The sequence below is a fragment of the Anastrepha obliqua genome, chromosome 3 (assembly GCF_027943255.1).
Source record: "Anastrepha obliqua isolate idAnaObli1 chromosome 3, idAnaObli1_1.0, whole genome shotgun sequence".
NCBI classification, from domain to species: Eukaryota; Metazoa; Arthropoda; class Insecta; order Diptera; family Tephritidae; genus Anastrepha; species Anastrepha obliqua.
In genome coordinates, this window is record NC_072894.1 from 74,192,068 (window position 1) to 74,205,149 (window position 13,082).

General features: G+C 38.1%; 1 protein-coding gene across 1 annotated transcript in view; it reads right to left on the bottom strand.

Annotated features, from left to right (window-relative positions):
• Positions 1-298: 298 nt before the first annotated feature.
• The window catches only part of LOC129241752 (myb-like protein A), a 166,165-nt gene continuing 153,381 nt past the window's right edge, over positions 299-13,082 (bottom strand). Inside the window, exon 10 of the mRNA XM_054878251.1 lies at positions 299-6,936. Coding sequence (XP_054734226.1) covers positions 5,719-6,936 — 1,218 coding nt within the window. The 3' untranslated portion in view covers positions 299-5,718. The remainder of the gene's footprint in view (positions 6,937-13,082) is intronic.

Genomic DNA, 13,082 nt, shown 5'->3' on the forward strand with positions numbered 1-13,082 from the left:
TAGTATTCAATCGACACCGAACCTTGCCACCTATCTGGTATAGATTCATCGCAAGTATAGTATAAGTACATATACAATATAAATACATATGTGTAATGCTTAAACATACATACAAATATATAATTAACGTTCTTACATGATTCTTAATAGCAAGTGTTGTTGCTTTTGTATACACACACGTACGATTTTTAGATAATTTAGATTTTTTACGCTCAAGTTGCCGACCAATAATTTTTGCTGGTTATATGGACAATTTCGAAATTTCCTTTTTCTAATTGAAGTGGTTCGCCGATAATAGTTTGTGTTTTTTTTTTTTGGTTTTTGGTTTTGGTTTCAGTGTTATCTTAACTTTACTAGCTAGCTTACAGCTAAGAATTTTTACAATTATTTAGCTTAAGGTTTCTTGCAACTACATAATTCCATTTATTAATTTTGTTATTTTTTATTGCATTTTTTAATAATTTTTTTTAAGTGTTTCAATATCGTTTTATGTATATGTTTGCTCGCAAAAATATTTCTTTTCTGTTTTTAAATTTTTTGTGTATTTTTTTTTAATTTTAATTTCACCAGTTTTGGATTTATTTTCCAACACAAATATAACTGGTTTTTATACTTTTGTGCTTATTGTTTTTAACCTTTGCTGCCATTTAAAGTATTCACACTTTCCCTTAGACCCTAATTATTTAAGTTATCGAGTTATCACGTACACACTTATGTAACAAAATACATACATCTGTGAGAGAGTATATAAGTTTTCAGCAGAGCGATACTGTGATGCTTCCTCCTTGAATCCAGCTACTGGGTTAATAATTCAAAGTCAGTGCAGAAGCTATGGAAGGCATTTGCCCGAAAACTGTATTTTCCAAAATTGTAGTACCTTTATATCTCACAAAAACGATATCAAGCAACCTTGTACGATTTTAGCCAATCGAATTTTTACATTCAAGCTACTGAAATAATTTTATGACTAGACATCGGATTCTTATGCAGTGCATATTTTTGTTTAACATCACATGAAGTTCGCACCTAGGTAGAAACTCATCATAATAAAATATTCAATTTGCATAAAAATCCGATCTCTATTTATGACATTCTTAGGCTGAGGCAAGGCAAGGGAAATAACAAGAAACGAAGCCGCCAACGAGGTTCAACCGCACACTTTTTATAAATTCGAGTATAAGTTAAAGAACCTACGATTAAATTTTGAATTTAACATTAAGCAAAATAACTTTCTTTCTTTGTTGAGTTTAGATGCGTCATCACAAAGTTCTATTGGTCACCGCAAGGAACTGAAGTTAAAATATATACGAAATGACTTTTTCTATATAATTAATAAATAAGTTAGATAAATGTCAAAAAAAAAAAAAATATATATACTGTCTCCTTTTTTGTTCCTGACTACGCCTAACTCTTTGGGATAGTTTTGCACCAGATTCTAAAATATACGAAAAAATCGATTTTTTGAAAAAAATTGGAAATTAGGAAAAGTATTTTCTGGTAAGATTTTCTTGTAAATTCTAGTATGCAAAAAACATTTGCTTGCTTCATCTTAACCTACTTCCCCCTTGCACGGCACGGTTTCATTCAGCTGTCACCTTTTCTTTCTGAAGTTATGAATTGTGGCATCAAAATGGCCAATCGTTAAACCAAGCGACTAGGCATTAAATACTTGTACGGGGTCTGGTGGTGGAATTAGGTTCCAAATTTAAGTTTTTCTCTTATCGCTGAGCTGAGGGCGGAACTGCGTTAGCTGCGTTATTCGTGCAATATATTTAATCACGGTGTCGCATTGGTTGGGTAAATAACGTGCGTTCACAATCGGAGTGTATTTCAAGGCCAATGATTTAAGTGCAACTGCTTGCCGTAGATTTTATTTATTTTATTATATTCGACGTTTACGTGACGACCCAAATGAAGATTTGATTCGTTTATGGGTGCGAAGGTTCCGGCAACAGGCAGGGCCTCAACGGGACATCAACGTTAATGAAAATATTGAATCGCCACTACAAGTTTGCACGATAAATCGCATCAGTCCATGCACAAGAGAGCGCCTGACCAGGGACATCCAAAAACTATCGTGCATGACGGAAGGATTCTAGACTTCATCCCATCAAAGTTCAAATTGTCCAACAATGTTGGACCGATTTCGTACGGCCAACACTATCTTTTGGCGTGACGAAACATATTTTTCTTTTAATGGAAATGTAAATAAGCAAAATTGGCATTTTTAGGCACTTAAAAGACAGAACTCAGAACCCACTATTAAAACATCAGCAGTCATTTCAAAATCCGAAAGTGACGGTTTGGTGTGCATTGTCATGCAGTGGAACAATTGGACCATATTGTTTTGAAATTTTTCGAATACAAGCCATTTATATGGACGGTGTCTCTTATCGGCGATTCTGAACGATTATTATACGCCAATAACGAGCGAACATCCTTCCCTCAGTACACACGGCGCACACGTCCGCCTTACTTCTTCCCCAACAATACGGCCACTTCCCTTACTGGCCACTCTGGTCGCCCGATCTTATCCCTATGGACTTTTTATTTAGCAGAAATCTTGATATTTTTTACTTCACTTAAGACTTTTTACTTCAGCAAACAAAGCCTATTACGCTCACATGAACCTGTTTCAGTCAAAACTTTTATCTAGAGCAATATAGGGCCGAGAGAAGCGTTGCCAAAAGTATTCGAAAGGAAAATACTGCGAAAAATCTTCAGCTCGAAGCGAAATGAGAGAGTCAAGTATATGCTGCGAAGCAACTCGGAACTGCTCAGTCTACTGAATGGAGAAGATATTGTGAAGTTTATAAAATCGATTGTGAAGTTTATAAAAAGATGTATAAATTGGGTCAAAGATGATCTGAAAACATTAGGAGTGAGAAACTAGATCCCACTAGCAAATGATACAGAAGCCAGGAAGAGGATATTGGAGCAAGCCAAAACCCACTCCGGGTTGTAGTGCTGACTGATGCTGACCAATATATTAGATTTTTCTCAAAAAAGCGTAGTACTTTCTATGTAAAACGTAAAAAATTCAAGAAAAGAAAAGCAAGCAAAAAGTTTCAGAAAATTACTAATAAAGAAATCCTTCGTACTTCCTTAGAATGTATTTGTAATTATATACTAACTGTCAGGTGAATTGGTCCAAAATGCTTGAGCTATCTATCTGGCCAACATTCAAAAATACATAAGCGCGTTTAAAAGGAGCTCACTGCGTACCGGCGGTCTTGCAGTAAAATTCAGAAATCGAGTACTTTAAAGTCTTTGCTGAACATAATCTTTAGGAATATAAATAATTGGTAAATACCGGGGACAAACAATTATTTTAGAAAAAAACTACAGCTCCTGCTGTGGCCCTTAAAGTCTCAGTTACTAAAAAAAATTGCAAAGCTATTTTACATTTCTCCTTAAATGAGCTGATATGCGCACCTGTCTCTGGTTTCATTTCCGCTCACTCAGTTCCTTGCTTAGCAGCTCTATTATAAAGCGGCTCTAACCTAAATTTTTTCGATGCAGAATATACTATATGTATAGGTATGTATGTATGTATGATTTCCTGGGTTCTCCTGTGATCAAAATGAAGGCTGGCTTACTGATATATAATTTCGAGAAAAAAAAACATTTGTTGAGGTTTTTAGTAATGTTATTGTATAATCGGGGGTTTGTGATGATATGCTATTACTTTTGCCCCACCCTGTATTTAGTAGATAAATAAAATGCTCCTAAATTCAAAGTGGAGAGCGTATCAATTGATCAGCCCTTTTTAAGCATTTTTATGTGCGATCAAAGTATATCGTCATTTGGGTTTTCGGAGTTAATCGATATTAAATTTTCGACTATAGTATCAGGCCCAATAAAAATTGTAAAGTTTAAAAATATTCTTGTACAAGAAGGTAATATTTTTCTTTGATCAAGCAGTTTGTTCTGTTGTTTTGTTTTACTCTTTAGACAAAAACAATTTTGTTTTTGCAAATTTTTTTTGCCATTTTTTGTTTATTGGTTTTATTTTCACTTAAGGGATCTCTGTGGTCTAGAATTTTCCAAAAATCGATTTTTTTATGATATTCCGAAAGTATGGGCTTTAAGAATATACTGTAAAATTTGTGGAAGGATATTCCTAGTATTTTTCGATTCTACAGCCGTTTTAGCAGGTAGATTCGTCACGCGGCTACTCTCAAAACTTTAAGCCTAATTATATCAAAACTACTTTTTTCGGCTTGGTGTTGTTAAAAGACAAGACTATTCAACCGAATTGTCTGAAATTTTAATATGTTGTTCACATCAATGGCTATCGCCTGTACTAGAATCATATTATCATTTGAACTATTTCGTATTTTTTTGATTAAAAAACTGAATACAAACCGCGCCATTTTGTCAAATTTTTTTTTCTTTTTATTCTAGTACCGGATAGCTTCAGTCAAACTGATTTTTGGTTTTTATGTTTTAGATAAAAAGAAGTGCCAAAATGGTTAGCACCGTCCAGGTCCAATTATTTGGAAGGGTCAACTTTAGCGCCATTTTTAAAATGATTAAAATTGAAAATATATATTTTCTTGCATGTAAAAGAAGTTAAATAAAAAGCCCAAGAAATTTTAATTTCGTTTTACATTTTTTTATTCTAAAAAAATCCTGAAAATACCCTAAATTTTCGAGCTCTAGACCACCGGGACCCCTTAAAACCGCATATCGCTCTGCGTAATGAATCTCATTTTTTATTTCATTATCTAAAATATGGCAATTTTAAATAATTTTTTTGAAAGATTTGCTACTTATGTGTGTAAGTATTGTATTATCTTGCTTGTTCACCGTTACGCTTCCTTGCATCCTGCAATTGCAATTTAAAGTGTGACAGCCAAACGAACCGCAGCCGCGCAAATCTGCCAGCCAGTTGATACCATTAACGTCTATGCCAGCTGAAGTACCAGCTGAGAAAATAACGAGAACAAAATAAAAAATACGCCAACAACAACGACGAAAATATTTTGTCCGGTTTGCGCTGCAGTTTTATCAATTTATTTATTTTTCGTGTTCAGTCTGCTGTCTGGTCATTGCAGCGACAATAAATGTATGCTAGATAACTTGTTGTTGTTGTTTTGTTCCTTTTTGTTTTGAAATCAGTTTGTTGTTTATTATTTTGTGTGGCGGATGTTTTTTGCACCTTGCAATGTTGTTGTTTTCCACATTGGAAATGAAAAATTTATTTGCTTTGTGATATGCAAAAGTTGCAACTTTGTTGCCGGTCTGTTGTTTGTCTGTTCATTCGTTCGTTGGTGGCGCTCTGTGTTCGCCGTGCGCTTTACTACCTTTTACTTTGCTCGAGTGCGCTGTTATTGGTGGTTTTTATAGCGACTATTTTTGCTGCCGTAGTCGTTTGGCAGTGGTGCGCCTGCCGTTAACTTCCAAGTACTGCACATCCTTGCTGACCCATTCTCCTCTTTTATTAAGATTTTTTCTCACTAACTCGTTTTTTGCGTCTTTGTCACCCGCTTGCATAATTTTGTTGCTTTTGCGCCGGTTTATCAGTTTGTCGCTTTTATTTATTTATGAAGTGCCCATTTGTGCGGCAATCGGGAGTACTCCCCCTGTCGCCTCCCTTACCGCTACTGTGCTGCCATTGATGCGTCGTTTCGCTCCATTGCTCTTTTTCCTTTTGCCTCGTCCTTTGCGTGGCGGCCAGCGTTGGCGATGCGTTTGTGGTGCACGTCTGCGTTGCTATGAGCGTCGTTGGTGGAACGTTTGCTGCTCGATTGGTTGCTCCTGCTGTTGTCGTAGTTGCTCAAGGAAATGTTGCTGGGACTGTGGCGGATACTGGGGCGTATGCGAGTGCGGGTGTGTGTGCGGATATAGCTGGTGGTGATGTAAGTGGTGCTGATGGTGCTGTTGATGATGGTGATGGTGATGTTGATGGTGTTGATGGTGCTTTTGTTGATGCTGCGGATAATATTGGTGCGAAGCCGCTAGACTGGACTCGGATGTTGGTGGCTGCTGCTTTTGATAATGTAAATTTTGATCCATCTCCCAATCCTGCAGTCGTTGAAGTTTGTGTAGCTGCAGCTGTTGTTGTTGTTCTCCATCCTTGTTAAGTGCGTTTTGATGCTGCCCATCGCTAACGTATTGCTTGCTTGAATCGTCGCTCGCACTGTGACCAGCATCACGCTTGTCGTCGACATCATTGCCGTCATGGTGATAAAAAGCAAAACTAGCAAAAATTTTATTTTCATTTTTATTCGGTACATCCACATTTTTTATGGTTTTTATGTTGTTGTTATTGTTGTCATGTTCAGCGTTCATACGCATGCTGTCATCGCTGACAGTGCCATCCACAATGCCTCCCTTGATTCCACTCCTATTATCGTATTTACTGTCTTTATTTTTGTTGTTGTTGCTGTTTCTCTTGTCACCATTTGACTGGCCCATTTGGGTTTGGTTTTGTTGCTGAGTGTTGCGGTGCGGCGGCAACATTGCCGGATATGGTATAATGTCTGGCTGCAATTCACCCGACGACACTAAACGTTGTTGCTGCTCTTGTTGTGCTGTATCCGCTTGCTGTTCTTGCTGTTGCACATACCGATTATCACTGTCATTGTCCACCTCAATACTTTGCTCGTTGTAGTGATTGTTTGCCATGTTTCCCTTGTTTCCCTTGTTATTGCCACTGCTACTCATGTTCACATCGTTATTATTGTTGTTGTACGCATTCTCTTTGTAGTTGTATGTTGTGTCGCTGATAATGTTTGTCGCCGCATTTTTATTATTATTGCGGTCACCTACAACGCCACTTGTATGCCAACTACCATTGTTATTGCTTTTGCTGTTGTTGCTGTTGCTGTCGTTTTTGCTCTGCTTTTGGTTGTTGTAGCTGTTGTTGCTTTTATTGCCTGAGCTGCTATGCATTGTTGCGGTGTATTTTTGTAGGTTGTTACAATTTTCCTGTTTCGGTCAAAATGTGGTGACCATTGGAAGCCGAAAAGAAGAAAAGAAGGAACAGAAAGAGCAGTTTAAAATATGAATTCCATTGCGTTCATTTTTTTATGGAATATTTGAAAAAGAAAAAAAAAAATAGTAAAAAACTGTATACTCAATCGTTTAAATAGATGAAATGAGGCTTCTGTATATGTAAGCACGTAAATGCGTGTGCGTGTGTGTGTTTAATATTCTTGCAGACATACAAAGTACGTTTCATATGCCCTCTTGTGCGGATCGTAAAAATTGAATGACCATAAAAATTGCCTGACTCACATTTTACCACGCCCGTGGCGTCTTAAATCCCTTAACTACATAGTCTACGCATACATGTACAGCCATGTTTTTGCGGTTTTTAAGCATTGAATGGGTAAAGGATTTAAAACTTTACGACTTTCGAAATCAGTTGGGGTCTCTTCATAACGAGATTTTCTCTAACGGAATTTTAAAGTACAAACACTTGGTTTTATGGTGAAGATGCACTTAATAATGCTGCCGCTATGATGACAAATTTAATTTAATTTAATTGATATTTGGACCTTTGACTACCAGCTACATAAAGGGTGATCGATCTTTATTATTTTTGTGTTGAACCATTCATGACATTAATTTTTTAACGATAATCCCTTTCAAATGTTAACTGCAACTGCGCCGTCGTTCGGGCATCCATAAACACCAATTTTGAATGACTCGCTGGAGGTCTTCCACCTCGTGAATAACTTTAGTAATGTAGGCTGGTATATCCGCAAAGTATTTCAACTTTACATACCCCCACAAATAAAAGTCCAAGGGTGTGATATTACACGAACTGGTGGCCAATCCACTGGTCCGAGAGGAGAGATAAGTTGCTCACCGAAACGACGGCGCAGTAAATACATTGTTTCACGGGCTGAATGGCAAGTAGCGTCGTCTTGTTGGAATCGGCTCTCAGCGATTATGAAGGAATCAACCGATGGGCTGACGGGGGTTATGACAGCGGTTTGTTCACGAAAACACTGAGATTGTGTTGGTGTACGTGATAAAAATCAACACAGCTTTCGCTCAGTTGCTTCGTTTTCATCTGACTAAAGACTGATTGGACGGGTGTGCCAATACGTGTGAAATGAGCGGGCACAATTCTGCTGCCAAGTGTCATGTGACATTGCAGGCGAAGGTATCTATCTTCCTTGAAAGGAGCAGTCTAGAAATCTACCTACTACTCTTTCGAGGATCAAAAACAACAAGTACGTGGGCAACCAAGTAATCCAATATTTCTACTTTATCGGGCAATGCTTTCACATATCCCATCCACATTGTTTATCCATAGAAAATAGTTCACATGGATGACATCATTTGCTGGCAGTGGTCAATAAATAAGGTCTTATTCGTATTATACTCATATCGATTATTTCTTACAATTACCCTATTGCCTGTGCTATTCCTCGAAAGAGGCGAGGCATTGAAAACATTTTGCCCCGGTGACGGGGTTCTCAGAGCGGCTCGGCTTTTGTATACGTTGACATTTTTTGTTAGGTTCCCACAACTGTGATTAACATTACTACCAAAATTTTATCGTCATTGCTTGACATTTGCAAATCTAGGTGGCATCAGAGGAAGAGGAAGTCCTCCTCTGCGTTGAAAAGATAAGGCGGAGAAGGACTTGGCTTCCTTGGAGTGTCCAACTGGCGCTGGTTAGCACGAGAAATATAATAAATGAACTATAGGGTTTTTTAATAGGTGCGCTTCAACTTTTTTCCGATAGGGAGGGCGAACGACGCAATATTTCTTATTTTTCGCTTGTCATTTGTAAACTTCATTAGTATACATTTCATCATGGAACGCTACACACTTGAGCAACGATTGCAAATCGTGCAAATTTTTTATGAAAATAATCGTTCTGTTGCTGCTACTTTAAGAGCATTACGGCCATTTTACGGTCCATTTAACAAGCCGTCCCGTTTTGGGGTTATGTGAAGTCATTGGTCTACAGTAACAAGCCGGCGACGATTTGTGAGCTCAGAGCCAATATTGAACGCGAAATTGCTGGAATTTCGGCCGATTTATGCAAAAGAGTGGTCGAAAATTGGGTTCAACGATTGGACTTCGTAAAACGTGCACGCGGTGGTCATGTAAAAGAAATCGAATTTCATACTTAAATGTATATGTTCAAACTCGATAATAAAAAAAAAAAGAAAGTGTGTGGTAGTTCACGGAACCCGCACGATTGAAGTGAAACTTCTTTTATCAACAAATCAATAATTTAACTATTATTTCAATATAATGCATGCAGAAGTCATGGAAAGCATGGAATGGAATTTTATTAAACAGAATTATTTATTTATTTTAATATAAAAAGAAATGAATTTATTGTACTCAATTACATTTGGTTCTCGGCATTGTCATTATCATTATTGGATTCGTTTTCCAAAAATGAAACAAGGGCTTTATGGTAACTGAAATACGTAAAAAATGATCTACATTCTAATCTATCAAGGTATCGATGAAATACTGCATCAATGGTAGTTCCGCATCTTGTTGTTGGTACTACAAATTATCACTTATCGTACAACCGGAGGATTCACTGTCACGGTGTTCAACAGTAGCTCTTAATTTTTTACGCTCCAAATACTCACGTTGCCGTTCAGCACCTGTTTTCGGTTTCCGTTTTTGTTGATTTGATGCCATATTTAACAGAAATCAATCAACAAAACAAAATATGTTTGTAAGATTTGCTCAAAACTACACACACACTCTATGACGCGTCTCGCGTTACTAATATAATATTGTGTTTGGGATAACTGTCAACTGTTTCCACCGAAATGCGTTCGCAAAGTGTATGGTCTTTGGTATGGTAAACAGATTTATGATACATTATTTTGCGGCGACAGCACAGCGCGATAGCCCAGCGGCTAGCAATGTGGGCTTCCGATCCGAAATCCTTGGTTCGAATCACAAGAAATTTTTTTTTTTTTTTTTTTTTTTATACATTTATTTCATTTTGTTTTATGATATGTTTATGAGCAGATTTTTTTCATGGCAGAAATACACTCGGAGGTTTGCCATTGCCTGCCGAGGGGCGACCGCTATTAGAAAAATGTTTTCATTAATTTTGCTTTCACCGAGATTCGAACCAACGACCTCTCTGTGAATTCCGAATGGTGATCACGCACCAACCCACTCGGCTACGGCGGCCGTCAATCAAATGTCATATTTACAAATTACATTCGATAAGAATGCAATAATAAACGACCGCATTACATTCACGACGACACGCCACGCCAGTCTTTTAACAGATGGCGCTGGCATAGCGTGAGTTTTACGTAGTTTAGCGTAGTTTTACTCCTCACAGCGTTTCATCCACGCCACGCTTTTAACAGATGGCGCTGGCGTAGCGTCACATGTAGATGAAACGCTATGGTTTTACTCCTCACAGCGTTTCATCCTTCGAGACAAAAGAAGTTTCACTTCAAAATTAGTTAAAAAAGTCAAACCGTTTGTGTTTTATTCAAAAAAGTTCAAAAGTTGAAGCGCTCTTACTGAAAAACCCTATATAAAATCTATAAAACATAAAGGGTGGTTATTTCATTTCAATTTCAAGGGCCGATGTTGAATGTGAACCACAAATAAACGTCAAGTTTTTTTCTGCATTTCATTTGACATTTTTCAATTTTAGCCTAACTCAATTTGAATCATGGAAAGATACACAATCGAACAACGCGTTAAAGTTATTCAGCCTTATTATGAAAACGGGCGTTCAAATCAAAATGTGTATCGCGCACTTCGTGATTTTTTCGGTCAATTTAATCGTTCAAATGTGCGTACAATCGGGAAAATTGTGCAAAAGTTTGAGCAAACCGGGTCTGTAGGAGATGTGAAAACACCAGTGCATGTTCGTGCAGCTCGTACTGCAGAAAATATTGGTAGTGTTCGCGATAGTGTGGTTGAAGAGCCGTCCACCTCAACTCGTCGTCGGGCCGAACAATTGCACCTCTCATGCTCGTCGTTGATGAACATTATGCATAAAGACTTGCATTTACACGCTTACAAGGTGCAAATGACTCAAGAATTAAAGCCTGTTGACCATTTCAAGCGTCATAAATGGTCAGAATGGTGGCAGGAAATGGCAACAGTGAATGACCAATTTTCGAAGAAGATCATCTTCAGTAATGAGGCACATTTTCCCTTCAGTGGATTCGTCAATAAGCAGAATTGCCGCATTTTCGCGAATGATAATCCAAGAGTGATTGCCGAAAAACCAATACACCCACAAAGAGTGACTGTTTGGTGCGGTTTATGGGGCGGTGGCATCATTGGGCCGTATTGTTTCCAAAATGAGGCCGGTCAGGCAGTTACTGTGAACAGTGTTCGCTATCGTGAGATGATAACGAACTTTTTATGCCCCGAATTGGAAGATATGGATGTGGACGAATGACCTTACAGCGACACGGGAACCTTGTTTATTTATCTTCATGAAACCATTTTAAGGCTCTTATGAAGCGCAGGATTGATCTAGTCCCCACGCCAGACAGCTCTGTAAGAGTTTCTCATCTCTACAATTTCTGCAATTTTCATGGGATAATACTCCCAGCTAATGACCGGTGACATAAGCCACGACCTTCTAGATATCATCTCTTGAGAGGCTAAGCAATTCCTTTGCCCTTTTCTTGTTCATTTACGGCCATAGTAGCTAAGCTGTTACGCATGTATCTTCATCTTTCCACAACCTATTGGCCTCTTGGATAATTTCGTTTTTCATTATTAATTTACTCGTGGCCATAGGTATCCTAATGATACTTTTGTCACTGAGCAGTTGTAGAGCAACACCTTTCCTAGCTAGCTCACTGGCTTTACGGCTTCCCTCAAAATCTTTGTGCCGCGGAACCCAAATAAGGCTGACCTTGCATACGACGCTAATATCATTTAGGGCTGTCCGGCATTCCTGTGCAGCCTTCGATCTTAGTATAGCCGCATTCATTGATTTCATGGCCGCCTGGCTATCCGATAATATATTTATAGCCGTTTTTGTTGTGGCATACGCATTTAGATATGTATCCACTTCTTTTATAGCTAGAACCTCTGCCTGATCGACGCTGCAGTAGTCTGGTAGTCGAACGGATAGTTCCAGTCCCAATTCCTTCGAAAATACTCCATAGCCAACCTTATCGCCTAGCTTGGAACCATCTGCATAAAAACTTAATTCCCACCTTCTCCATGTCCTTGGAGTCTGCCTCTTCCTTTTTGACGGTATATTCGTCTTGAAGAGCTTATTGAATGTGAGTCTAGGAATAGAATAGTCTATTTCTTGTTTGTGTTCAGAGTGTGCAAAATACAGTCGAGGCCAAATCACCGTTCTTTCCATAGCGCCATACTTTTGAGTCTTAGCGCCGAGGCGGCGGCCACGTGTTTCCGCTTGGTTTGAGGTAGTCCTAAAATCACCAAATATGCATAAAAAAGCTTTGCGTTGGACTTTACTCATGACTTTAGTGTAACTCGCCTTTTGAGTAGATGACCACCATACAAGTATTCCATATATGAAGATTGGTTTTACTACCGAAGTATAGAGCCAATATGTAACGCGAGGTGGGCACTCTATTTCGTCAAAGCATGAAAATGGTCACCTTCTTTTCGAAATGACCAGAAGTGGAAGATAATATATGTAGATATGTTTCTCCTTATTTCTGAATCAATCGCTTTCTTAGCAAAGCCATTACTAATACATGCGCATATAGGCAGATGCTTGTGTGCATCTCTCAACATTTTTCAATTTACTGTTGGCTTGTCTTTGAGCCTTCAAATATTTATTCACTTATTTACTAACCACTTTTTAAAATCTTACTTGAAGTGTGCATGCCCGTGGGTATCATTACAATGTATGTATGGAGAAGTACGTTTTTAGCAAAATTGCTTGTGGGGTATCTCATATCCTCTCATTCAAGCAGTGAAGCGGAAATTGTTTTCACTTGTCAATTTAATCGCTTTTACTTGACCCTTTTACCGCATCCCCCAACCCTGTACTTCTTTGCCATTGATTCAATCAGTCAACCTTTCAGCATTTCATACAATTCCATGTACATACAAAGTTATTGTTCTACAAGTAAATCGCCAGTGTCTACAATGTGCAATTGTATTGCTTT